The sequence below is a fragment of the Necator americanus genome, chromosome II (assembly GCF_031761385.1).
Source record: "Necator americanus strain Aroian chromosome II, whole genome shotgun sequence".
NCBI classification, from domain to species: Eukaryota; Metazoa; Nematoda; class Chromadorea; order Rhabditida; family Ancylostomatidae; genus Necator; species Necator americanus.
This window is the reverse complement of record NC_087372.1, coordinates 37,702,680-37,729,802: the sequence shown is the minus strand read 5'-3', so window position 1 is coordinate 37,729,802 and position 27,123 is coordinate 37,702,680. Positions and strand designations below refer to the sequence as shown.

General features: G+C 37.3%; 3 protein-coding genes across 3 annotated transcripts; 1 reads left to right on the top strand and 2 right to left on the bottom strand.

Moving 5' to 3' along the window:
- Nucleotides 1-1,571: 1,571 nt before the first annotated feature.
- Nucleotides 1,572-8,412, top strand: RB195_020696 (uncharacterized protein; the record flags this gene model as incomplete). The annotated part of the gene is made up of 6 exons (XM_064189105.1): nt 1,572-1,706; nt 2,881-2,986; nt 6,436-6,515; nt 6,950-7,044; nt 8,110-8,220; nt 8,292-8,412. 6 exons carry the CDS (start codon nt 1,572-1,574, stop codon nt 8,410-8,412), a joined length of 648 nt encoding a protein of 215 aa, XP_064044986.1.
- A 4,938-nt stretch (nt 8,413-13,350) lies between these two features.
- On the bottom strand, nt 13,351-13,620 carry RB195_020695 (uncharacterized protein; the record flags this gene model as incomplete). Its single annotated transcript, XM_064189104.1, has 1 exon — nt 13,351-13,620. One exon carries the CDS (start codon nt 13,618-13,620, stop codon nt 13,351-13,353), a length of 270 nt encoding a protein of 89 aa, XP_064044985.1.
- On the bottom strand, nt 13,351-19,355 carry RB195_020694 (uncharacterized protein; the record flags this gene model as incomplete). The annotated part of the gene is made up of 5 exons (XM_064189103.1): nt 13,351-13,693; nt 14,405-14,432; nt 14,515-14,531; nt 14,608-14,633; nt 19,341-19,355. The coding sequence occupies 5 exons, from the start codon at nt 19,353-19,355 to the stop codon at nt 13,351-13,353; spliced, it is 429 nt and encodes a 142-aa protein (XP_064044984.1).
- Between the last annotated feature and the right edge of the window lie 7,768 nt (nt 19,356-27,123).

Here is a 27,123-nt window from a genome sequence, read left to right as displayed (position 1 = left end):
AAATAATTTATTTTGTATTTTTTAGATATAATTCTATAGCTATAGCTATACGTATGTAGGTGTGTCGAATTTGATATTCAACGCATTTCTTATTCAGCTCAGGATTATACGTTGAGCGCCTGACACGGCTATTTCCTCGTATTTCCTGCATTGGAGATGGAGGGGAGGGGGGAGGGGGGAACAAATATGTATGTGTAGTCTTTAAGCTTTATTTATTTACTCATTTATTTGTTGTCGTGTGAGGAGGATTAGTCGCATTAGTGTAAACAAAAATCCTGAAACGCTAATACGACATGTGATTTACATTTTTTTCTTTTTTAGTCGTTAGCGGGAAAAAAAATAGCTGAAATTTAGAATAAAAAATTCAGCCCTGCTCATTTCTATGCACGCATTGTAAAATCTAAAAGACAAATAAAGAGATAAGATAAATAAAAGATAAAGATATAAAGAGATAAACAAATAGGAAGAGGAGATAAAATAGCACTCTGATCAGCTTGTATCTCTTTTCCCATTCCTTTTTTTTCTGGAGTCACAGGGAATCAAAAACAATTTTCTCTATTGAGCTTCAACTTCGAGCAAAGTACATTTTTGACGTATAGCAAATTTGTTAGCGTTAAGCTTCTTAGTATGTATGCTGCGCTATTAGCGAATTATATCTAAAAAAACTACAAAATAAAGTTATTTCCACATTTCATGAATTTGTTGAGATATTTGAATGAAAAGTGTTTCTTTCGCACATTTTATCATGTTTACTTTTTCTGAAGTCTTATTTTCTAATGTTTCATATTTTCTGTTTAGTTTAGTTAACTTGGAAATCTTCCCAGACCTTACATTTTTATAACACTTTTTATATATAATTTATATTTATTTTTCTATTTATATTTCATTTTTTTCAAAATATTCTTATGGTTTTTTTACATACACGTTCAAACAGTAATTTTCGCAGTAGGAATTCAGACATCAATGTCCCTACTATTCGAAATGTATACTTTTCTTGTAAATTTTTTTTTTGAATTTGTGAAGAATTTTTGCTTCCATGAACTTCCTTGAGATAAAAACCTACTTGTTTACTTTCTGGATGTTCAGATTTTTTACGATTATTGTCAGAAAATCGTCCATCCTCCAATGCTACTCTCCTCATCGTTTTTTTTTTTCAGACACATCCTCCAAAATTTTGTTATTCCGTCCCCTCAATCAGCAACATATTTGAGTTCTCTTTTTTTCGGCAGCACTTGTTTTTTTACGCTGAAACTCAAAATAGTCATTTATATTCTGGGCGAATTCATTCTAAACCATCCCAGCCAGTATTTTTGACTTCGGAGAAGAATCTCGTGCTGGTGGTTTTCATATTCCGTAAGGAAACGTGTTCACAGTTCACTGTAGAAATAAATAATTCATTTTTGTTTTATTTTTGCACAGAGGCACCGTTTGATTCTCGTTTAAGTTTCGTTTTTCCACCAGTAAACCTCTTATTCGTTCGATACCGATGTAAATAATTAATTAACGAATAGAATTTCAGATTGTACGACGATTTTTTGCCCGAGGGGAGGGTTAATGCCCTCCCTAGCATAATGCTATTTCCCGTTCGTCTAAATCTTATCTACAGTGTATTTCGATCAAGTACCGTAATTCTTTTGATCAGTATTCTATGCAATGCTGTCGATGTTGTAAGTCCTGAACTGGAATTGGATACTAGTGTTGGTCTGGTAAGTCTTTTAACGTAACGTAACGTTGCGAGCTACAAAAATAGCGAATAATTTCACACCACAGTTCTCGTTGTCTCAACAAAAATTTCCTTCAAAAAAAAAAAAGATAAAAATCTTACTATAAGATTTGATATTTTAATTAGAACATAATAAGAATTTATATAATTTTAATAAGACATAATAAGAATGCAATGTTTTGATTCAAAGATGCAACGCTCTGCTATGAAAGCATTTAAATTCAAGATTTAGGCCTAAAAGCGATCAGGAACTAAATGTCGATGAATTTTGTGATTAAATTTTCCTTAAAAATTTCCATCTTCAGATCTAGAGGCTGGAGTTCATGAGCGAAATTTAGAAAACCCACTCCGGCGAAAGAAATTAGTGGAAAGTCCTGGGATAAATCAGTTAATCGGCAGTGAGTGATAAGGTTCTTGGATTCTTGGAGCGTTTTGGATTTTTTCCCGAAGTTTATTCAAAACATAAAGACCCCGTTAACAAACGAGGTCTTCAGGACACGTTATACGCTTTCTGCAAGAAACCTAAGCTATCCCCCTCAGGGAAGATGAATTAAAAATAAAACGTTGAGAAAAAAATCAAGAAATCCCAGTGGAAGCAACAAACACATGTTGATACTCTTACGGAACTGTGGATCACGATTTTTTCTTTCATAATCGTTTATATTTTTCAACAAAATCTATCATGTTTATTATACGTATATTTTCACTGTTTTTGTAGATCGATTCCTTTAAATAAATTGTAAAATGTGATTTTTGTTGGAGGTTTTCTTCTAAACCTCATTCTTTTGTTGTCTTTGAAATCTGGTTTATTTGTTTAAAGCGTTTGTGGCAATTTCACTAAAAAAAAAAGAACTGTTACTTACTGTTCCTAAATATGTAGTTCAGTAATTCGATTTACTCGGAGAAAAATCGACTGAGCTAAATGATTGGAATTTTCGATCGACTCTGAAGAAACTCATAAATTCGTGGAATAAAGCTCAAAAGTGCCTCACACTTTTCTAGTTTCCTTTTTTTGTTTGAAGCTTAATAGATGGCAGCGATCCTTACTAATATCCTTATTAGGACCCGCCACAAACATTCGACATACTAACATTTCCATAGGGTCTTTTATTTTTCTCTTCACATTCGATTTTTTTTGCTAACGGATCCATCTTTAGGTTGAATGTGTACAGTGTGTACAATTATGGCGGACGGCATCGCAACGTGATACGAGAGCATGCGGACCGCATGCGAAAACATGCAAAGGAAATGCGTGTTTCATGCGTAAGTGCTTTTGATGATTTTCCATTTTTCTGGTTTCGGGGACGAATGTGTTTTCGGAAAGCTATCTGTTTGTTTCACATAAAAAGAGTTATGAAGGACATATTTACTCCGTACTACAATTGCGTCTGGATCTTGTGATTGCATAAGTCTTCCACGCCGAGTTTGTTTATTTTTTGTTGTTGTTGATCAACTCAAAGTGTCATCGAAGATGTAGATTAAGCTTAATCAATGCCTGAAGTTTTGAGCATTCTAGAATAACAGTCATGAGTAATACAGTACTTTAGATGTCTTTGTTCTGAATATGCACGCTATATGTTTTGTCTGTGCTCGCTTTATTAGAAAATTCTCGACATTTTCCTCTGGAATCGCTCCATATATAAGCACTACGAACTAGCAATGGTGGGTTCGCCCTAATAAAGGGCTTTGGAATCGACGCTTCTCGACATGGCGATTTCTCGACGGCAGGATTCGAACCTGCAATCTTCTGCTGATTGCTATCACCCTTTTTCGTCTGCTTTTGGTGGCTAACCACCAAGCTTCTCCGTTTATTGGAAAGGATGATCACATCCATCACCCAACGGATAGGAAACCGTCGTCGGAAATACACTCTTCCACAATTTCCGTCGTACTCCAAAAGAAGAACACAGAAGTTCGCACGGACCCTTCCACTCCGCTTGCACTCACAACGTTACTGCAGCCAGCACTACCTTGTTCTGACGTTGTCAGCGTCACGAGCACATTCAACAGCTGCGAATTCGACAGGACTACAGAAACATGCATAGTTGATCAAGCCGTCACACTCCATCTCCAGCCAATCGGACAGGAATCTTGTCTTCTTCTCCGAGACTCAAGCAACCAACCAGCGGGAACTATCTCTCTTCGTCTTCTAAACGTAGCATATCAATGCCAACAGAAAACCCAGTACCACACTCGCGATCATTCCTTCCACACGGAATCGAACCATCAATGGTGGAACACACACAGTTGCAGAGGAGAAACGTGAAAAAGAATAAAGAAATCATCGAAAATTCCAGAACTCAGCCGAAACGCGAACCATAGACCGGGTTTCACGTACTGTTTACCAAGCTGCAAATGCATATGGTGCGACTGGTGCTTTCGATGCAGAGAAACTTGCATCTTCTACCGCAAACACGCAGAACCTGAATCATCGATTATCTATCGAGTATTCAACTGTCTATCATGGCCGCTGACAGCACACGGAACGATTTCCATCAATACCCTTCAAGAACAGAAGAATCATAACTTTGTTCTGAATCCCGCTATCCCCTACAGGTGGAACCAGATCCAACTCGCTTTGACCGCATCCACCACTCCAAGTTTCCCAATATTATCCAATTTATTCATCAGGAACGACGAAAAAATTACTGAAATCGATCCGTCACCAGCTGGACTACTACTGCCACGATCAGTAGGACAACTACAGTGCAACACATGGAAGGACGCACAAGAATTCAATAAGTGCAAATACTCTCGATTGGCGTGCAAGTGCTCGACGACAGTATATGACGCTAGTTGCGAATGCCCCTCCGGAAATATCAAGACATTCTTCAAAAATAATTCACGTGCGCTCCCACTCGCTAGTGACAACATCATTCTCCTCAAAGAAGGAAACGAACTCATTGCGACAATGTCATCAGGAACAAGCATATCTGTTCAGATAACCATCAATCATCTACAAATCTATACAAAACGATCACACAATGCGTGCACGGTGAAGGCAGGCACGCTGAACGGTTGCTACTCCTGCTACAAGGGCGCAACTGTAGACATTTCATGCACTTCATCTCTAACGGAAGAAACAGCAAAAATCACCTGCAACAATCAAACCCAATTAACAATTCGCAAGCCAGAAGGACACGCGACGACGTTAACATTCCATTTCCAGAAAGCAGCTATCGATACGAATTGCAGCGTCAAGTGTCCGGCAGGAGGATCCCCCTTCTCCCTACGCGGCGAACTGAGCTTAACCACGCCTTCACAACGATATTTCAAAAGCAAAACACACGCAATCGGAAAACACTGGATTTGTCTCACTCTTCCATGGAATCCGAAACTCAATCTCCAGCAACTTCGCATACATCTGGACGACAATAACGAATTGGAAAACCATTGGATTAATGATCCTCTTTGTTCCTTTTGTGACGCAAATGATCCGTAGCCTTCGCAAAAGAAAAGCTAAATCTGTTTTTATCAAGAAAACACGATAATTCTTCTCCCAGGTGGGAGTGTCATCGAAGATGTAGATTAAGCTTAATCAATAGTCATGAGTAATACAGTCCTTTATATGTCTTTGTCCTGAATATGCACGCTATATGCTTTGTCTGTGCTCGCTTTATTAGAAAATTCTCGACATTTTCCTCTGGAATCGCTCCATATATAAGCCCGACGATCTAGCAATGGTGGGTTCGCCCTAATAAACGACTTTGGAATCGGCGCTTCTCGACACAAAGTACGAAGTGCAGTTTCGTTAACCTCGGACTTGGACATATTTTTTGGAGTACAGATGCACTTTACTTAACTTCTACCTAAAGGCATCACCCCACGAATCTGAGGTGGTACGGATTTCAGGTGGAGTATTCGTATACGGGACAGTAGATTATGGAGAGGGGGGAGGGGTGATTCCGTCCACTTCTTCCTAATTGCCGTAAAAGAGGCCGGGCCGGAAGATGCGGCGCGTGCGCAAGGCTGACGCGCTCCAATAGAACTCGTTTTAGAAAATAGTGCGCCGGAACGCCCGAAGCCGTTGTATGTTGGAATCATGTGGATAATGCCGGAATCACCTCTGATTAGCACTGGAAAATTGTCTCATTGTCATTTTTTATGACAATGCTAAGACCATTTGTATTACTTGCGACAAACTCCATCCACCGCAACGGTGACATTCGGCTGAGACTGGGCATAGCATCCATAGCCGAGCTAGAACAAAAGACAGCAAGAATATACCTCGCGATGGGATTCTTTGTGTCGATGGAAAGGGAAAGATAAGTAAATGTTTACCTTCTCGCAATCGTTCATCTGCAACAATGGGAAATAATACTCTCAATAAACTGCAAGAGGTACAAGTTTCACTTGTAGTAGCTGAGGAATTGCAATAAAATTCGCCTACGATCGTACGTTCACGTAGCACTAAATGACAACCACATTTTCCGGGTAGACCCAGATTTACTATGAAACTATCTGGGATCCACCCTGATCAGGCACAACACCGTGCGAATGGCATCACCTAACCAGAAAAGCGGGTCCAGCCACCACATGGGACAAACACTAAAGAAGAAGAAGGAAAAAGAAGAGGAAGAGAAAAAAAAACTCTCCATGTTGAACTGTATCTTCACTTTTTAATATAAATTCTGAATAAAATTACCTATTATCTTAAAATATAGATTTGAGATAATTTGTTAATTTGATTCGATTGACTTGTGTTTATTTAGGTCAATGTAAACATTGTCCTGTATACCAATACATGTCCGGATGTGTGGATCTAACCCCCTGGCAAATTGCCGATTTGGAGGTGAGAAATATATTTGAATGAAGCGTGTGAGTGTCAGGCAAAATGGTTCAGTGTTAACTGCTATTCTCGAAAAAAAAAATAGACGAAGATTTGACGAATATTTTCTTGTGCTCAGATGATGAGTTGACCTTCCATCTACTGTTGAATTTTTCAGTTGAAAAAAAAACTATCCATAAACATTTCAAAGATTTGTTGGGGTGAACCTCTCCTGGAATAATTCCGATTTTCTTTTCGTGAAATTCAATTTTGTACTGTGCTGTATCCGTTCAAATTTTTTCCCTGACAATTATTAGAGAACATGACAACGATGAACTCAAAGGAAATGGTTTTTAGGAAGAAAAACGTAGAAAAAGAGGTTTAGGTCGACTTCTATGTAATTTCTTTTTGATCTACTTTATTACCGAGATAAACCTTTATGAAATGGTAATCGTTAGGTGAATCGTCGACGATCCGAGCTGCGACTGCGACGAGTGGGCTCGGAATTATTGTGTGAGGACACCTTCAATCAGACGACGTGCATATGTAACAGGTATGTTGGTCATTGAAATGAATATTATAATAGTGGAAAAGCACGCAGAGCCTTTTTTGGGGTAAATACTGTCATCGTTATTTTATTATTTGTTTTTATGTTGTTTTTTAAATTTTATATTATTTTTTTTATATTTTATGCATAGATATTTTATTTTTATATACATTTTTATGTAAAGAAATATTTTTATTTATTTTATTTAAACATTTTTTTATATAGATAAAGGAACTGATGATGACGACACTAATGTCCTATAATTAAGGATTATTTCGAAGTTTTTGTCGAATACAGTTGATGACTTAACAATTTACTGTCTAAAAAGGGTAATTAAGAGGGTAACGGAGGTTGACATTAAATCAGGGTTCAGTACATAGATGGTCCCCTACTGATTCTTCAATAAAATGAAATTTGAGAAAAAAAAGTTCTGCGAGATAAAAGAAAGAAATGAAAGTTTTCAGAGTAAGGGAACAAAAAACGATATTTGTTTAATGAGAGACGTACCTTCAAATTTGTTTAAAGGTTGAAAAAAGTTGATTGATTAAAGCAAAGAAAACAAAAAAAAACAAAAAAACACATTGTAACAACTAGAGAGGAGAGAACAGTGGGGAAAGGAGAAATAAACAATAAATAATTGTTAAAAAAAAATCAACCGTAACCATATGGGCGATGTAGCGCAGTCGGTAAGAGGTTCATGATTCGTTATAAGAGGATGCAGCATGATCGATCGGGGGTTCGATTCCGCTATAGCGCCAGCCGGATTGATTAACCCCGGACACTTTATCCTTAACAACCAGAAATCACCAAAGTTACATTTTTTGTCTAACACGTAAACCCGTAAGAAGTTGAAGAACTCTAAAAATGAGATGTTGGCCGAAAATTAGGGTATTATTTTAAAAGGAATTAACTAAACTGTCTTAAAAAAATCATATAAAATCAAAATTCAACAGAAAAGCTTCTATTCTGTTGAATCTCTGAAAATCCAATTCCCTTCAAGTTATCGGGTTCGGGCGATTGTTTTTTAATCCTGATTTTTTTATTCTCTGCTTCTATTTTTTTTTAATTCAGGAGGGACAAGTGCAATTCAATGTATGCTCGATTGCCATTTTCGACTTACGGTGAAGGGATCTTCAGCGGAGTCGTCAATTTCGACCAAATCATTGCGGATTTGGATCCTAGGTCGGGAAAAAATCGATTCTTTCTCACGGCAATTCGATAAAAACTTAGGTTTTAATTATATTTGCTTCCAGGTACCTCGAAATAATCTCCGGTTATCAGTACCGGTTTGCCAAAGGCTCAACAACCACTAGTAGCTTTGTACTAATATTATTATTGTTAATAATTGTTACGGAATTTTCATGTATCATCTGAATATAATTAAATTATGTGCAGTTCCTACTTACTTACAGTTGTAATATAATAAAATATTATAACGATATAGAGAGATCTATGCACGAGAGCTATTGACGAAATTTTCAAATTAGCAACCGCTTAAAGTGCGTATTAAATAAGGAAACGACTTATAAAACAACTAGCCTGAACTTCAGGCTTTTTTTGGTGTTCGCTTCGCTCGCCTTCACCGATCAATAAGGAATAACAGTAGCGACATTTTTTGTAAAATTCGAATTGCTTTTTTCTATCAACGCTTTCTTCAATTTTTTTTACTCGAAAATTTAAGCATAGGTGAAAGATTTTATGGTTTTTCCCTAAGCGCGTCAGTTCTATATTTGGAGAACAATCAAACTTGATTTTACATCTATGTTCCTCTCAAACCTCCACAATTTGGAAACATTATTCGAAGTATGAGTAATGAATTTGTAATTAAAGTGAGTAAGTAATTCGAAGTATGAATTATGAGTTTCCTTCGCTCTCAACTATTTGCTAAGAACGATGCGCTAACATGGAATGACGTGAATATCACCATCGCTGTGATGAAAGTAACGTTCTACGCGTAAACTGTTGGCTACTATTGGAAAAATGATGTTAGCAGCATCAGGAAACATGCTGGGAAATAGATATGCGAAGGAACCACAGAAACCCATTCTACTGCGTTGGGGCTCCCGCGCACCATTTCAACCCCATTTTACAGCTATCTGGCTCCGGGGCACGAATTCGACGCCGTAGGACCTGTCTCACCAAATTTTACCGCGTTGAGGCTCTAGCGCACGAAGCCGACGCCATGGTATCCGTCTCCCTCTCATTTTTGGAATTTCTTGACTGAGGCACACACATACACAGACGCACACACGTGACAGAATAAGCCCGTTATTATACAGTATGACAGTTTGCAAATTTGGAAGTATACATTCACATAAAAGTTTATATACCCTCACTAACCCATGAGAGAAACTAACTTGCCGTATCAAAGCCAACATACATGGTTGCATATCTTTGGACAATGGTGAAAAAGTAGAATGATCGTCTATCAGGTTCATGGCGATGGTTCGGCGCTTCACCAGTGCAGAATTTTGCATCACAAACAAACACACACACACACATACACACACGGACTAAGCTCGTTATTATATAGCATGATATCAATCCCTTGAAAAATGTTCCTCAGCATCTATAAAAACCAGCTTTTAGCTAAAAATCTTGATATAATTGCTAATGTGGCCGGTAGCGCAATCGGTAAATGGTCCGCTTACAGCTGCATAACTGATCATTGATCGATGGTTCGAAACTGCGAACGCGTAGGCGCGCTTCATAGCGACTTGTCAGCGGCGTGAACTTTACGCTTTGTCCTTCAATTGCTAAGTTATGTCGAATTATTCTCAAAGATTGGGATTCGCATTTCGCTATTTTGATCTGAACTGGAATGTGATCTAATCAATAACCGACTAGGATGCACAGAGGACCGACATGTCATTGGGAGAAGCAGATGTCACGCTGTGTCATCTGGGAAAAAGAAATAGAACATTTCATCTCCAATCTCAATTTTCAGTTTCCAGTCAAATTTCAATTTCAACTCCAATCCAACTCTCCAGTCATTAGTGAATTAAACGATGAGACGTTAACATCAACATTTACTTTGGCCTAAACGATTAAAGTTTAGGCTAAAGTAAATGTTGAGCAGGGATGTTAGCTGCGCATATTTGCTTTGTAGTAGAAGAAACGAAAGCACAAAATGAATATGACGGCATAGCTACTTCTTCTGGAGACGTCATCCGTACCAAGTATGCATCGTAGTGCGCAGGTGGTAGCGCATTAGTCTACTGCACAAATGGCTGCATGCTCAGTTCCTTCCCCAAGTTCCTTTTTTTGCTATATAATAACGCGCTTACTCCGTGTGTGTATGTGTGTATGTTTGTCTGTGTGTCACGAAAATACTCCATAATGATGCAAAACTCTGCACCGATTTGATGCGGAACCATTTCGTTGAGACCTGATAGGACATACTACACCTTTTCACCATTGTTACAAAGTTACAAACATCGATATGTATGATAAAGGCAAGATAGTTTCTCTCATATGTTAGTGTTGGCATATAAACTTTTATGTGAATGTATACTTCCAAATTTACAAACTATCATACTGTATAATAACAGGCTTATTCAGTCACGTGTGTGCGTCTGTGTATGTGTGTGTCTCAGTCAAAAAATCCCAAAAAGAGGGAATACCATGGCGTCGGTTTGGTGCGCTGGAGCCTCAACGCGGTAAAATTGGCTGAGACTAAAATGGGTACTACGGCGTTGGATTCGTGCCCCGGAGCCAGATGGCTGTAAAATGGGGTGAGAAAGAAATGGGGTCCCACAAGGTCGGAGTTTAGACGAAATAAGTTACTTGTTCTGGAGACGCCATCCATATCAAGTATGTATCATAGTGCACAGGTGGTAGCGCATTAGTCTGCTGCACAAATGGCTGCATGCTCAGATCCTTCCCCAAATTCCTTTTTTTCTCCTCATTTTTGGTTGTAGTGCATATTTTCTACTCTTTTGTATGTAAACACGTGTTCTGTACTTTTGCTACTATCAACATATAGTAAGATTCGGAGAGATTTCATTACATTCGTGGCCTTTGCTTCTTTCGCACACCAGTAGCGGATGTTATTTTGATGTCGTTTCAGATATTGAAGTGCAGACGTTCCAGCTGACGGAGAAAATATGTAAATGTCGGCAAAGAAATCAGTCGACGATTCATCGCTACAGAACTTCATCGCCTTATCACTTCATTTCATGGTCGCCGCAGTGCCAACTTCAATACCAACATCCTTCATCCAAGCCAACGACAATACCTTCTCATTCAGTGTTTCCTCAAAATGACATTCACTCAACATTTGCCCTTCAATAGTCCATGTCAGTAATTCTATCAATTGATTGTCATAATAATATCTTCAATAAATCTATTCGAGATTAATCGAACACATTCCAATATACTGCGTGACAATTCCTACGAAATTCCTTGAGCGAGCAAACTTAATACAGCTTGGTGCATCGGTATCGAATCCAGGTCGCTTCGCTATTTATTCATTTGCCCCTGTGACTATTAAAGAATTCTTAAACACCAAATATGTCTCGCCATTGTTTAAAGGCCCTTTTCTCGAAAAGTTGGAACGAGGTGAACGTAATGAGATCCAGAACAAAAAGATGTTCTTTCTCTGGTCAGTGAAGGTCAGCTTGAAATGATGTCAATTTTGCTCGAAATGACAGAAGGTCACAAGTTCTGTAAGAGATGATGATCTACATCGATCGAACATGACAAGGCGAACAAAACAAGCCAAATCCGATAAATATTGGCTCCTCCAGCAGTGATCAACAATATGCTTTCAAGCTTTTGCTAGAACCGCTTACGAGTGTGGAAAAGGATGTTATGCCTAAAATCAAGAAACTGTACAATCGATGTGAGAGGATGTCTGCAGGGGCGTCTTTTTCGTATCTGCTAGTTTAATTGCTAAATCCGAGGCCCAAGTGGTAAATCATGGAGCGGTTTTCCCAATGTTACACTCTAAGTATCCGCTGAATCTTGATCCATCCATCATATTCAACTTCGTTGCTCAAACTGTGGAGAATATTAGAGCCCCTGTCGAGCTATTTCAGTCCACAATGGCCTCCTATGTATACTTGCCTCTGGAGGCTATTGAACAGACAAAAATCACTCCAGCAAAAATTCAAGCGGCAAGGATTCAAGCGAAAATTTTATTCGAAATAAGGATATCATATAACGGAGTGGTGATGCCTCCTCTTAGGATATCCGTATCTGATAAACTACTGTGCGCCGGAGGTTCTCGTTGTTCTTTCATCCTGCGACAATACAAACACGTGCTGCAACACATTTCCTGGTTTCGTTTCATAACTCTTACATCAGAATCCAGACTACGTAAAAACTAGAGGTCTTGATAAAAAGAAAATCGATGCCACCGGTTATTTAGGTTCGCGGGTCTCTTAAAGCGGAACTTTAAGTTCAGATTATCGGGAGCTCACAGTGTTAGCTTCTGTCTTCTCTGGATGTACATGCAAAGAAAAATCAGTGGCCCTGCATCGGCTGATTACGTGAAAAAGAGTGACATTTCCTCGTTGTTCTGTCATCCCGCAACAATACATGCACAAGCTACAACACAAAAAAGAGGAAAAGTTTTGGATCGCTTAGGACCTGCATCTGTAACCTTCCTGTGAATGCTCGGCGCTAAAATTATTGAAATCCTTGGAGGTAGCGATACACTAACAATCAACAAAGGACACGATCATGTTGTTAAAAGAGTGATCAAAAGGGAGCTCGTTCGTGAAAAAAAGGTCAACAGTAGTCAACCAAATTTGCAGATCTAGCGATACGGACCATCCCCTCTAGATCCACCAAACTTGCGTCAATGCCATAAAATCCGCCTCTAATGGAAACCCCCGCTGCTCAGTTGCGGAGCTGAACCGGACTTGTTTACTAGAAATACAGTCCACAACGCAGACGCTGTCCTCATAGCGATTCTTCATCGAAGACGACTCTCCCGTACTAGTCAAGTAGGGCCGACGCCAGAAATAAGGAGATGGACCTCCCTGCAGCTGAGAGAGCAGAAGTGGAGAAAGAGATCGATTAGTTAAAAGCATGCTGGTATTGTTCAATAGTACAAAAGGCAGTACTCAGCTTCTTAATTCCACGCGACGGAAGCTCCCTGTCATACTCCAGATTCCAGAACGAAGATATTGGACCGAATCCAAGAGCTTGAACAGGAAATTGTGCGCTCAAAAAGCATTTCTCTAGGAGTGCAGCTTTGTTACCATCAATATACAGTACGGTCGAAGATTCAATTACATAGTCTTAGATTATTTCACATGCCATTAGCGGGTCCTATTTAGATTTTACTGTTTCAGATTTGGTTTTTCACTGTTTGTTGATTCTACTGTTTTTGTTATTGAAGTTGGCACATTCGGGATTCCAGAATGAAGATATTGGAACGGATCCAAGAGCATGAACAGGAAATTCCAACCGCCCAGACATTCCACCCAGGGAAGAGAATGTATAAATCTCAAGGAAGAAGGCAGTCGAAGCTTCATCGCTACAGAGCTTCACGGCTTTACACCGACGATCCGTTTCACGACGCATCGTCGCCTTTGCGGTAACTTCAGTACCAGCGTTCTTCACCCTGGCCATCGGCAATACCTTCTCCTTCAGTATTTCCTCGAACCGACATTCACTCAATGTCTGCTCTTCAATAGTCGGAAAGCTGGAACAGTCGACGTCAGTAATTCTATCAATTGATTGTCATAATTGTCATATCTCCAATAAATCTATTCAAAATTAATTGAACACATTCCAATAAACTGCGCGCCAGTTCCTAGGGAACTTGAGCGAGTAAACTCAACTTTCGAAAAAAAAAACACACACAAAAAAGCAGCGTTGTTGAACCTGCGTGAAATGAATAGTGGCATCTTCGAAGATTGAAAAAGACCACCATTTTTTGAGTATTGATTTGGCGCCAATAGGGTTTTTTGACCATCTCTGGCACGACCACGTCGTTCAATTCTTACCACGCATACCTATTTCTCCGTCATTCCGAGATTTTTTCTTTCCTTGTCATCCGAATGACTCAATGTATACGTCACAACTGGCATTAATTGAGTATCGTACACTTACAGTAATCTCAAGAATTTAGATCTTTTTTAATCCAATCAAAAAATTAAATAACTTTCACTTACTTGTAATGATACCCCTCGTACGCAACCCAACGCTACATTTTAAAAATTCTTAGTGTGTCAACAACGTAAAAATTTGGTATAGATAATATTTATCTACGCAATTATTTTTGGAACATAATTTGCACTCGTACACTCTACCATAAATAATAATAATAATAAGCTGCACCAATAGAAAATAAATTCCAACTAAGAAAAATACTGCGGGAAAATTGATTACATGCTGCGAATGGATCCATCACTATGTATCCCTCAGATCTCCATCAATCACTGAAATTGAAATTAAACTAATGGATCCATTAAAAAACGAAAGAAGAGGAGTAGATGTTAGGTGCCGGAATAAATCTGATACCTCTTCTGCTTCCGGCACTGATAGTCGTTATTTACTCAGTATCTGCTGCCTTGAGTTGAACCGAGCACGAACAAGAATGTTATGATCCTTTACACGGCTACTATTTCAGTGCATTCCTCCTGAAAAAATATGAAATGGAAGGAAATGGAAAGTGATTCATTCAGACAAATCTAAAAATAAATCCTTAATCTACTTTTGGATCTCTATACATAGTTAGAGGTGAGAGCGCAAACGGCACCCTAATGTCTGAGAGAATTTTTCTTCCCGCTGCTGGATGGTACACATAGTTTAGTGGCTAACGCAATCACAAAAACACCCTTAAAGGTGGCGTATCACAAAACTTTTCAATTTTTGTCCGGATCTCCCGTGAAGAGCGTAGAGTTCAGAATGTAAGCTACAAATATGAACCCCGCCCTAAAAGTCGTAAAAAAACAGTGTGGAAAACTGCTTTATTTCCTACGAGACGCGTTAGAACGCGCCACCCTAGTACGCGTTTCACCTCTCTCCATCTCTCAGCGGCATAGTCATTGGTTTCACTCGAATAGGAGGGCGGATGTGGCGCAGTCGGTAAGAGGTTCTGCTGAGACTGCACGATCGATCAATGGATTGAAACCGCCCTAGTGCCAACCAAGCTTCTCATCCCTCCGAAGGTCGATAATTTGGTAGCAAGTTTGTCTGAGAAGTTAAGAACGCTGACTTGACACAAATTTTATGAACCATCGACTAGTCCTCGCAAATTATTGTGTAGGCTAGACATGTGTTCGTAAACCACAAACGATTCTGAATTGAAATAAATGTGTTGGTGCATCCCAAATGGATTGATACGACAGAGGCCTTATCCTTTATCCTAGTAGAATAGGTGCATACACACATTTTAAGGAGCTGATGAGAAGACCTCATTGATTTTTGACCGCTCGCTCGGGGACGCGGCGCGTGTGCAAGGACAGCTTCGCAGGAACTAAAGCCGTTTTCCACGCTGTTTTTCAGGACGATCAAGGAAGACTGATTGTCGCAACGCTCGTAATCATGAGCAAATATACCGCGAACTCTAAACTGTACACGGTAGATCGAAAAATCGAAGATTTCATGACACGCTGACTTTACGTGGGGGAAGAGTTGGCGGCTAGTGTCGTTGTTGAAATTTTCTGTTCCTCCACGTACTTCTTGTACATATTGTTCACCCGTTCGTAAACCTTTGTATCGTATGTAGTCCAGGAAAAAAGATAGAAAAAAGTGGAAAAAGGATGTAAAACTCGTTTTGAAAGCGATGTTAAAAAGTGCTGCCGACTTCTGCCTGGCTCTTTCCTACATACAACGTCGAACACATGTTCATGTATTAAACACTTGAAGCAAAAAGAAAGAACTTCTGACATTTGGCTTTTAGAAAAAAAAAACGGCGACAGCGTTTTAATTGAATTGGACGGGCACGGACACAGCACGGCGCAGCGCTTTGTTACACCATATGGAACCACTAGTTTTAGGTAGGCACCAAAACGCGAACGCCAGCGTTTTGGACGAGTTTTCCGTTTTTCACGAAGCACATGTAAGCACTTCCATGTACTAATCCATGCTGAAATCTTTCACTAATTTATTAAAAATAATCTTTTGCGGGGGTCATTTCAATTTTTCCTAAACAAAATATGTGCTTAGTGGATATTCTATCCATAATAATAATAAATTATTTATAAGCTAATAATAGTAATGAATTTTTCCACGTGCTTGAGAAATATTCCTGAAAGAAAATTGAGAAATATGTTGTTATCCTCGCGTTCCTCTTCGATCCGCCCTCATACTCGAGTTTTCTATTGCTTTTAGTGTCTTTTTGTTGATGTTTACCTCGAACAAATCCATTTTAAACTCTGAGCGAACGAACAAATGAACAGCTGTTCGATGTGCGAATGTTCGACTATGTGTTAGTGTGTGTGTGTGTGCTAATGTCGTTGACTCCGTTGGTCCGCTCCGCTCCCATTCCTCCAACCTTTCCGGATTTACGGGCATCATTATCTACGCTGGATTTTTGCCTGAACGGAATTTTTGCCGATTCTTAAATTTTCTCTTTTCCTAATTTTGTTTTACTCTTTTTAAATTTCAACCGAATACTCTAAGATTTCCAACAATGTGAGTATTCTCTTTTTATTGCATAAATGGATACAATGTAATATCGATGTATTAAAGAAATATTAATAGTATTGCTAATATAGTATTGCTAATAAAGAAATAGCATAATTTTTTGGATTATCAAATAAAAATAATATGAATGGAATACAATAAATAATTAGATTTTCATTGGATTTTCATCAAGCATTACTAAAATTAAATTAATTAAATCATCATTAGTATTTAAAGGCATCACCCCACGAATCTAAGGTGGTGCAGATTTCAGATGGAGTATTCGTATACGGGATGGGAGACTACGGAGAGGGGGGTGATTCCGTCCATTTCTTGCTAATTGCCGTAAAAAACGGCTCGGAAGATGCGGCACCGCACAACACTGGCGCGCTCCAATCGAACCTCTTGTACAAAATGGTGCGCCAAAACAAATGAAGCCGTATATCTTCCGGGCCGTTTTTTACGGCAATTAGGAAGAAATGGACGGAATTACCCCCCTCTTCGTAGTCTCCCATCCCGTAAACGAATACTCCACCTGAAATCTACGTCACCTCAGATTCGTGGGGTGATGCCTTTAAGGTGATTCCTAGGTTTTTTTTTTCAACTAAACACCCAAACTTCTTCAGAGCGATATTTTTAACTCTGAGGTAAAATTGTGGAAACGAGCAGAGAAAACGAAAAAGCGAAAAAACCGCACTCCTAATGCACCTCAAGTGAAGGGTACATATTTTTTGAATAAAATAAAAATTTCACATTAAAAACTCTCTTCCTTCAAAGATGTGTTCACAAAGCGATTAGAATTATAACTCGTTCGTTTTCATTTTACAAAACACAAAAAAAAACAATAAGATCCATTTTTCTACACTTCTGGCTTTACTTTTTTTGTTACTTTCATGGATATTTTTGAAGTTGAAGTTTTTCTTCCCTAAGTGATATGATCTTTTCCACAAAATCATCATATTATGAGAAGTTTCTTTTTCTTTGTTTTTCAGTGACTCAAAAAATATGTTTTTAACTTTCCAGAACAACTGCAAAAAAAAAACTTCCACTACACTGCGCAGGATTACTTAAATTTTCGGAAATCTTCCAAGCGTTGCACGCATACCAAAGGAATCGCGGAAAATCTCAGAATCAAATCACAGCTGAACACAAAATTGAGTTTTGACTGGAAGTGATGCGGGATCGTTTGCACATTTCTTCGATAATGAGATGGTAGCGGCTCCACCTCCTTGTACTAGTTATCCTGAATATCTTACTGTATCTCTCTTTTGGTTGAGGTTGATATAAACCCGCATTTTTTCTCGACAGAGTATTAAACTATAGAATTTATCACGTTCGTAAAAGAGAAAAAAGCGCTTATTTTTCGTACCGTTCAGAAAACCTTCGAAAAGGCTCAATTTATTCGAAATAAGGAATTTTTTGGAGTATGAAAGCGGAGAAAACGTCCAATTTTCCATACATATTATATCAATTGAAATTAGGTCTCAATAAATCCAGACATGAAAAATCAGGAGCTCATTTAATATCTGGTAGTGTACACAAATATTTGTTTTTTTATTTGTCCAATTATTTTATTTAGATTTATTTATTTATTATTGTGGTCAGTGCACTCAGAGGATTGTCAAACATTACTCTCTGACAGATGATTTCGGGTTTTTATAAGCTCTATGTTTTTTTTTTCTTTTTTAAAATCATTTCTATAAAACCATGATGGTTGCATCAATAGGATTCTTTTTCTTAATCATTTTTTTTATCATTTGTTTTATGCTATCTAACCTTTCCTCACCGTATTCTGCACAATTACGAGAAAAAAAGAAATCCATCAGAAAAGCTAGGAATGGTCAATTAAAGGCCCATCAGCCCACAAATCTGAAGTGGTACGGATTTCAGGTGGAGTACTCGTATACGAGGTCGTAGATTATGGACAGGTGGGTGATTCCGTCCATTTCTCCCTGTATCAGCGGAAACGGACAACCCCGGAACGATGTTTCTTACGACGTTCTCAATTGCAGCGCGTCACCCTTGCGCCACCGCCCGCCTGCGATTCGTCCGAATGGGTTTTCGACGAATCGCAGGCAGGGTGGGATTGAGCGGAGCGCAAACGTTGCGCATTGCAACATAAGCCGTCATAAGAAACAGCATTCCGAGATCGTCCGTTTCCACTGATAGAGGGAGAAATAGACGGATTCACCCGCGTGTCCATAATCTACGACCCCGTATACGAATAATTCACCTGAAATCCGTACCACCTCAGATTTGTGGGGTGACGCCTTTAATCGAGGAGAACGAAACCAACTTCACCAAACAGTAAACAGTAAACTTACGGAAAAAGTGAATCTTTGAACAATCAATCTTTGAACAATCAACAATCAATCAATCAACAATCTTTGACTAGGCGATCACTTCGGTCCGCCTTCAACACCTTTGCTGAAGATCTGTTCGCTATTATTTACACCACTAAACTGCCCCAGTTCTACCGTAACCTTAGCGTAGTGCTTCATTTTCGAAGAAACTATGAAAGCGGTTCCTCTAAAATTAAAACTCGCACTATGTAGATGATTTCCATTTTGTTTACATTTTCGAGAGAAAAAAAAACAAGCAAACAAAAAAAACTTTTGACCAGAAGCCATATCCACTGCATTTCTCTATTTCTCTATTCTTTTCAAAGATTTTCATTCGTAGGAGAAAAAAGTTGCCTCGAGGAGGATGGGACTTACATTAAGGGAATGCATCACCGTTATTAACTAGTTCTTCATCTTTAGTTCTCCTGGAATTTTCTTCTCGGCTCCTGCTGGATGCGTTTTTCTACTTCTTTCTTGACCATAGTAAACATATGAGATTTCTTTCCGAAAGAATAAATTTTTCTGAAAGGGTTTTCTATTTAGAGTATCAAGGCTTCCAACCAATACATAAACTAATATTCGTTTATAAAGCAAACTTTAAGTGATTTAGATGGGATTGAGAGTTTTTTTCTTTGTTCGGGAAAGATAAACACTGGATTTCAATTCCCTCCGATTAGTTTCCACTTCTCAATTTCTTTTGCATTTCCTAATAGCCGACGGCACTGGATTTTCCAGAAGAAGAAACGTTAGACTATTTAGATTTTTAACGTGAACAACTTACTACTAAATAAAGAAATTATTTAAAATATAAGTTAGAAAAATTCGTCGGCGGATTATGAATTTGAATAAACGAACTGAAAGGTCACATGTAGCCCATGAATAGCTCATTGTTCTGTCCTAATGAAAAATGAATGAAAAATTTAATAAAAATGAAAATTTTAGCTTAGATTTTTACATTACTTCCCTTAAAATCTTTAAAGAACCTATTGAACAATGCAATAGTCTCATCTTTACAATGTAATATCGGTGTATTAATGAAATATTAATATTATTGCTAATATAGTATTGTTAATAAAGAAATAGTATGGTTTTTTTTTTGCTAAAGCTAGTTATTTTCCGCTTCAGCGTATTCCTCGCTTCCAGAAGTGCAACGCAAGAATTTTATTACACGCATCATTTCTTATCCACATAAATGCGCGTATCATGGAAATAAGCAAATTTACCCCTATACGATCCGATTCTGCACAAAATTGAATTTTCCGCCAACGATGTGATTACGGTAAGAGTGAAAAATACAGTATATCCATGATAGAACCCGCTGGATCCGTAAATACTCTGACGGAGAGCAAATACAGACCACCGGCTAGCGAGAGGTATGTACCGCGATCTCATAGAGAGAGAAAATAGTATGGCGCAAAAAAAAGGCACTGCAACAGGATATTTCCAGGAAATTACTGCTTTTGTGTCTGGAAGTCGTATTTTCTGTTAAAATATTTAATATTATAGTATTTTCTCATCATTTTCTATCACATCATCATTGACCGTAACATTGAAATAGCCTCATAAATGAGAGAGGATGAAAAATGAAGTAAATAAAGAGTTCAGGAATGAGTTATTCTTTTTTTTGGACGAAAAAATTTCGTATTCATGGTTGTACTGTAATAAATATTTAGTACTATTGAGCTGATTTTATGTAAAATATGTTTATTGCTAATAGTATCCAGATAATGGTTCTACCCTATTTTTGTGTTTAAACAATTATTTCTGGACTTGTTTCTGTGCGCGGAAGAAAAAAAGAGCAGAATCATCCATTTGTTACTCATCAGATTTCAGGAATTTTTTCTTTTGCACTAATGATTCCCAATAAACCAGATGAAAATTTCCGGATAAACGTCATCGAATTTCGTCAACACGACAGCACATCCAATTCTCGTTTGTTAACTCTAATTCTGTTTGACTGGGCACAGAATCACAGAGTATTTTTTCTGGATTCCACTTTTCCTATGAAAATAAATTGATCAATTTTGAATGATGAATTGATGAATTAACTTTTCTTCTATTTTTTAAGAGCTCTCCTAATTTTAAACCCTATTTATCTCCTTCTTCTCGATTTTTTCCCGTATTTTTTGTTGTATTTTCTTCCACAGTAAAAGAAAAACGAAAAACACATAATTGGAGCATTTTTTAAAGCTGAAGCGGGTTCCTCTCCTTTGAGAAGAACTTTTTCCAAAGGAACCTCTGTTCACCGTAATGGAGAAGACGCAGTCGCCAATCCACCTCCTCTTCCTCCTCTCCTCGTCCTTCTCTTCACCCACGCCCCGTCATCCCCCACAGTGTCTCCAGAAGTGTTATCCGTATGCATGAGCTGTTATTATTATTATTATTATTATTATTATTATTATTATTATTATTATTATTATTATTATTATTATTATTATTATTATTATGACTACATTTTTATATTATTGTTTATATAATTTTTTTTTTACTTCTATTATCATTCAAAAATCATTCAATTTATTTTACTTTAGTTTTAATATTTATAATATTTTAAGGTAGATCGTAGCACATTGAGGAAATTCCTATTTTCATTATTTATTACTTATTTATTTTTTGTCATTGTTTATATTATTTGTTTACTCTATTATTATTCAAAAATTATTCTATTTATCACTAACTATTATTTAATTTTATTCAGAAATAAAAACTTCTTTGACGAACCACGACCACTACCGTACATCTCTCAGGGTCCATAAAAGATTCCTCTGCCTAAAAAATATTTTAGGGGAAAATATTTATATTATATACATAATCCATAAAATATTAATATTTTGGTAATAATAGTGATATTTGTAATAATTTATATAATTAAAACATAATATTTATTTACACCGTAATATTTTTGGTACGGGCGGGTGTGGTGTAGCGGTTAGAGGTTCCGCTTCCTGCACGATGGATCGGAGGTTCGAATCCGCCCTAGTGCTCACCAAGCCTTTCATCCCTCCGGGGTCGATAAATTGGTACCAGGCTTGTCTGAGAGGATAAAAACAACTGACTAGGGACATCGGCTAGCACCACAAGTCATTGTTGAGGCCAATTACACGTTCGTGAACCTCGAACGATTCTGAATTGAAGCGAACGTGGTGGCGAAGGTCCCAAGCGGATTGATTAACGCCAGGCACTTTATCCTTTATCCTACTTTATTACCATTATTATTATTATTATTACAATGACTACATTGCACCAATACGATGGCTACGGAAGGAATCTGTGTCCTAAAATATGCACGAAACATTTTCTCACATCTTCCTTCTTCTCACACCACGATCAGCTCTCACTGTACACACATAAAATTCGTTTATGCACCATATCGTACAAATATATCGGCTGTTTTCATTTGTTGTACAGGAAAAATTTGATGTATTTTTAGTTCCGTTATCTATATAGGGCTATAAATTTGATAATTCGGAGTTTTTTCCGCTAACTTCCCAAAATTTTCCCCCTTTTCCTTTTTCTTCGTCTTTTTTTTTGGAAACAAATTTTATTCTGTGGAATTTCTATGTATTCTTATAAAAGAGATAGTGAATATTGTATAAATTATGTACAAATCAATTAATTTTTGGAATGGAAAGATAGGAAAGTTCAAGAAAAATCCAAGAAAATACAAGATCCAAGAGATGGCAGCGAATGCAATTGTGAATGCATTGGAAATATTATAGATGTTTTAGAATTGTAGAATATTTTATAGGAAAGTTGAATAAAAAAGATATTGAATTTTTTTTACGATTTCTTTTTTCTGTTTATTGAAGCATTTACTTAAATTAAGTAAATATTAAATTAATTAAAGAACTTTGTAAAACGTCACTTTGTGACTGACTTTAAAACATCTATAATATTTCCAATGCATTCATAATTTTATTCGCTGCCACCTCTTGGATCTTGTATTTTCTTGGATTTTTCTTGAACTTTCCTATTTTTTCATTCCGAAAATTAAATAATTGATTTGTGATTTAATGATATCATCATCACTTTTGATCACGAAATATCGATTCAACCAAGATCTAAACATTTTCTGAGCATCGGATCTGCTGCAAAAATCCATAGAAACCAAGAACTTATGAACTATTTGATGTCCACACATTAGACCAAGTTACGTTACAAAAATCCTAAAAATTAGTAGAAAAAAAATATTGACTTGAAACGCACAAAAAACCACAATGACATATTTGGATCCCTTTAGAATATACATAGTTCCAGGGGTCTAGATAAACTCATTCCACTGAAAAAATTCTTGGAATTTCAGCAAATATTTTCCCTTCAGGAATCAAAAATACGCTTGGATAATAAAATTGAAGTAGGATTTTTAGCGAAAAAAAGAGCTTATATTCTAAAACGAATCCATATAAACATCTCGTGAAATATGTAACTATGTAAAATATGTAGAAATTTTGTAAAAAGGGAGACCAGGGAAAAAGTGACTTAAATCACCGGGATTCTTCTGCATCCTGTTATTCCAAGAATCCTCAACAAACTCGATAAAATTCTTACACATTCTTTTAAAGCTGTGTAATCAATGATTGATTAATTCTTACCTTCTGCTAGCTGCTTTTTTTTCCTGGGCGTGGAGCGAAAAACGCATGATTGATAGATTCATTTGCTATCGGGGAATTTCTTTCCGGAAACTCTCGGCCGGCCGGATAACATTTCACCTGCTTCACCTGTAAACTAAGAACACACGTTGAAATTGTACACGAGAAATCCTACACCGTATATTGTTCGTGTTCGAAAACGCTCATTGCTTACATAACGCAAAAAAAAACGAGAAGCTTGAGCTCCAGCAATGTGCACACGCTATCCGCGCTTTCCAATCTCGATTTTTCCTGGGAAAAAAAGAAAGAGAGGAATCAAATTTTATATGGAAATATGCTGCTATGAAATGTTGTTTACAATGCAATTGCAGTTCTTTATTATGTTTTGAAGAAAATCACTTTTTTAAATTTTTTTTTCTCATACCCCTCGAATTTTCAGTTGTTTTTAATTATCATATCATTTTTAATCTTAAAATAATCTTGTCATTATTATGATTATAATATTTTTTATGGTTACAAATTTATTTTACTAACATTATATTATTTTACAGACAATATAAATTATATTATTATATTAATTTATAGAATATTTATCAGATTTCTGTTTCTCAAGAACCTCGAATTTTATTTAATTTATTTCTAAATAGATTATTTTACTTCAATTATTTTCAGGAACAGTCGAAATAGTGAAAAATAATGGTGAACATCGATAAATTAAGGTAATAAATAGTGATAAACTTTAGTTGAAATCAAATATTCGAATAGTCGAATGCTCAGAAGGACCCTTTCATTCAAACATGCTCCAGTTCCAATAAATTGCTCCAGTTCGAACAAAAAGTTTTCGAGCAATTATTTCCTGACTTCCTGAAGTTATGCTCTATAATTGGCGCCTGAAATAAATATGTTCAACCGCGGATGATCGCGCGCTACGCCTCTACGACGTCGCAGTTCGGGAGGAAGAAGCAATAAGAGCGTCAAGCGGAAGAAGACCGCGCGCGGCGAGTGGTGCGTCGCGGTCAGCCGGATGAACATGAAGGGATCGACTATATTCTTCATACGCTTTTAAAAAATTCCTTAAATATAATTAATCAGGATATTAAAGGACTATAAATAGAGCTCGATTTTCTTCATTTTCGTCACCTCGTACGTCAAGAGATTTTCTGTGTTCTGATGAAAATTTTTGTAAGATTTGCACAACACATCCTGTATTCATACAAACTGCCGGATATATCGCTGATATGACTTCCTAAGAGCTACTGTAGATGGTCTCGAAAAGAATTTTGAATCGAGATTTGAACTATGAGCTAATAGCAGCTGTTCAGAGCACAGTTGTTCGTTCATTTTGGTCCCGATCAGTTGTTTTTTTTTCCTGGCGCTCGCAATGTGACTTCGCCCTCATTGTGAGAGTGTTCGGGGTGGATGTGAATTACCAGCACCAAATGCCCAGCAGCTTTTAACACCTCCGCGTTCCTGCTGACTAATACCTCCGATTTATCATTCATTCGTAGGATATTGGTATTTGAGGCTCTTTTAAGGGACTTTTCTATTAAGAAATGAAATAGCGAAAAGTTTTCGGATCCTAACGGGATTGATACGTATCGTTTAGAGTACCGTGTTAGTTGAATCTTTAAATCTCAGTTTTTTTTTCTGAGGAAAAAACTCCTCATTTTGCTAATAATTTATGGTGTGAACTAGTAAATTTACGTTAAAGGGTTCCATTTTCCGCTCACCTTTACCTTTTCCATATTTCTCTCTGGAAGAACTCTTATCCAGCGTAGAACTTCGAAAATGTACTGTGTGATGATTTTAAAATTTCTTTCAAAAAAATTTATCCCGACAATTCCGCTCAATTATGGATTCGAAGGAAATAAGATGCTTAGTAGATGAACATAAGTTAATATCGCATAAAACTCTTGATTTCTAGAATTCCAATTACCTTTTCCTTCTGATTTTTTCTGCAACATTTTTTTTTACCCTGCGTAGAACTTTAAAAATTCATCCAGCGCACAATTTTACAGATTAGGGATTATGGAGACTGCCTGACATATACTATAATACTGGAGTGTTTTTTTCCCGAAAATAGAAGACAAATTTTTTCTGGAGTCGGAGCCAAATATCTGTGGTTCAAAATACCAATCTACAAAAGTTTCTGGATTTTGCTCATTTTTTCGGTAAATTTCCACTAGTTCCTGGAGCCCCGTAAATTTACGTTAAAGGGCTCCATTTTCCGCTCACCTTTACCTTTTCTATAGTTCTCTCTGGAAGAACTCTTATCCAGCGTAGAAGTTCAAAAATTCATTGAGCATACAATTTTACAGGAATTTGGAATTTTTCAGACTGTCTGGTACATACTTCAGTGTTTTTCCTGGAAATAGCAGACAAAGATTGTTCCGAGTCCCAAACTTCCATAGATTAAAATACCAATCTGAAACATTTCCTGGATTCCGCCCACTTTTTCCCCGTAACTTTCACCTATTTCTTATAGCTCCGTAAATTTACTAAGATTAGTTGAAGGGATCCGTTTTCTGTTCACCTTTACCTCTTCCATACTTTCTCTGGAACAACATTCGTCGAACGTAAAACTTCAAAAATTCATTCAGCGTACACTTTTAAAGATTAATGAATTTTCGTAGACCGAAATAGAAAATAAAAAAATAAAAAAAAAACAAAATAAATAAAAAAATAGAAATAGACTGAATGTCCGGAGTTTCCAAATATCCATGCTTCAAAATTCTAATCCACAGAATTTTCTGGATTTTATCCATTTTTTCGCTTTTCACTAGTTCTTAGAGCCCTCGTAAATTTACATTCGATGGATCCGTTTTCTGTTCACCTTTTTTACCTCTTCCATACTTTCTCTGGAACAACATTCGCCTAACGAGGAACTTCAAAAAATCATTCAGCATAGAATTTCACAGAAATTTAGGAGTTATATAGGCTGTCTGGCACACACACGTCAGTCTTTTTTTCCTGGAATGATCAGACAAAATTCATTCGGAGTCCGAAATATCCGTAGATCAAAATAGTTAAATCGATCCGATATCGATTAGCAAATCCATTCATACACCATCACCACCATCCATCACCATCACCAAAACGTATACGTTGAAGTTCACAAGCGGATTTGTATGGGGCTATAATCATCGGCCGCACATATGTGTGCCGCCAGATGTTTCTCGGTGGTAGAAGAAGTGCTTTTTTTTCCGCCCGACCCGAAAATTATCGTGGAATCTCCACCAGCTGGCTATGGAAAAATTCCCACTTAATAGAATAATATTTCCAGTATGTTTCGCATTTTTCGCGTGGTTATCGATCGAGTTTTTGAATATATGATCGAATTCCCATCCCAGGATCACTAGGAACATCTGCAATGTGATGGATTTTTTTCCTGCTGTCATCGTCCGTCCGCCTATTGTTCTCATTGAAATCGGTTTCGCTTTCGGTTTCACGTTTGTCTTCGCATTTACGACGGTCATGTAGTTTTTTTTGTCCACAGATGTTCACAGATGAATTTTTCAATTCCAGTAATTCTCGCCGAACAACCTTTGAAAAAAACTCCGAGAAAAGAA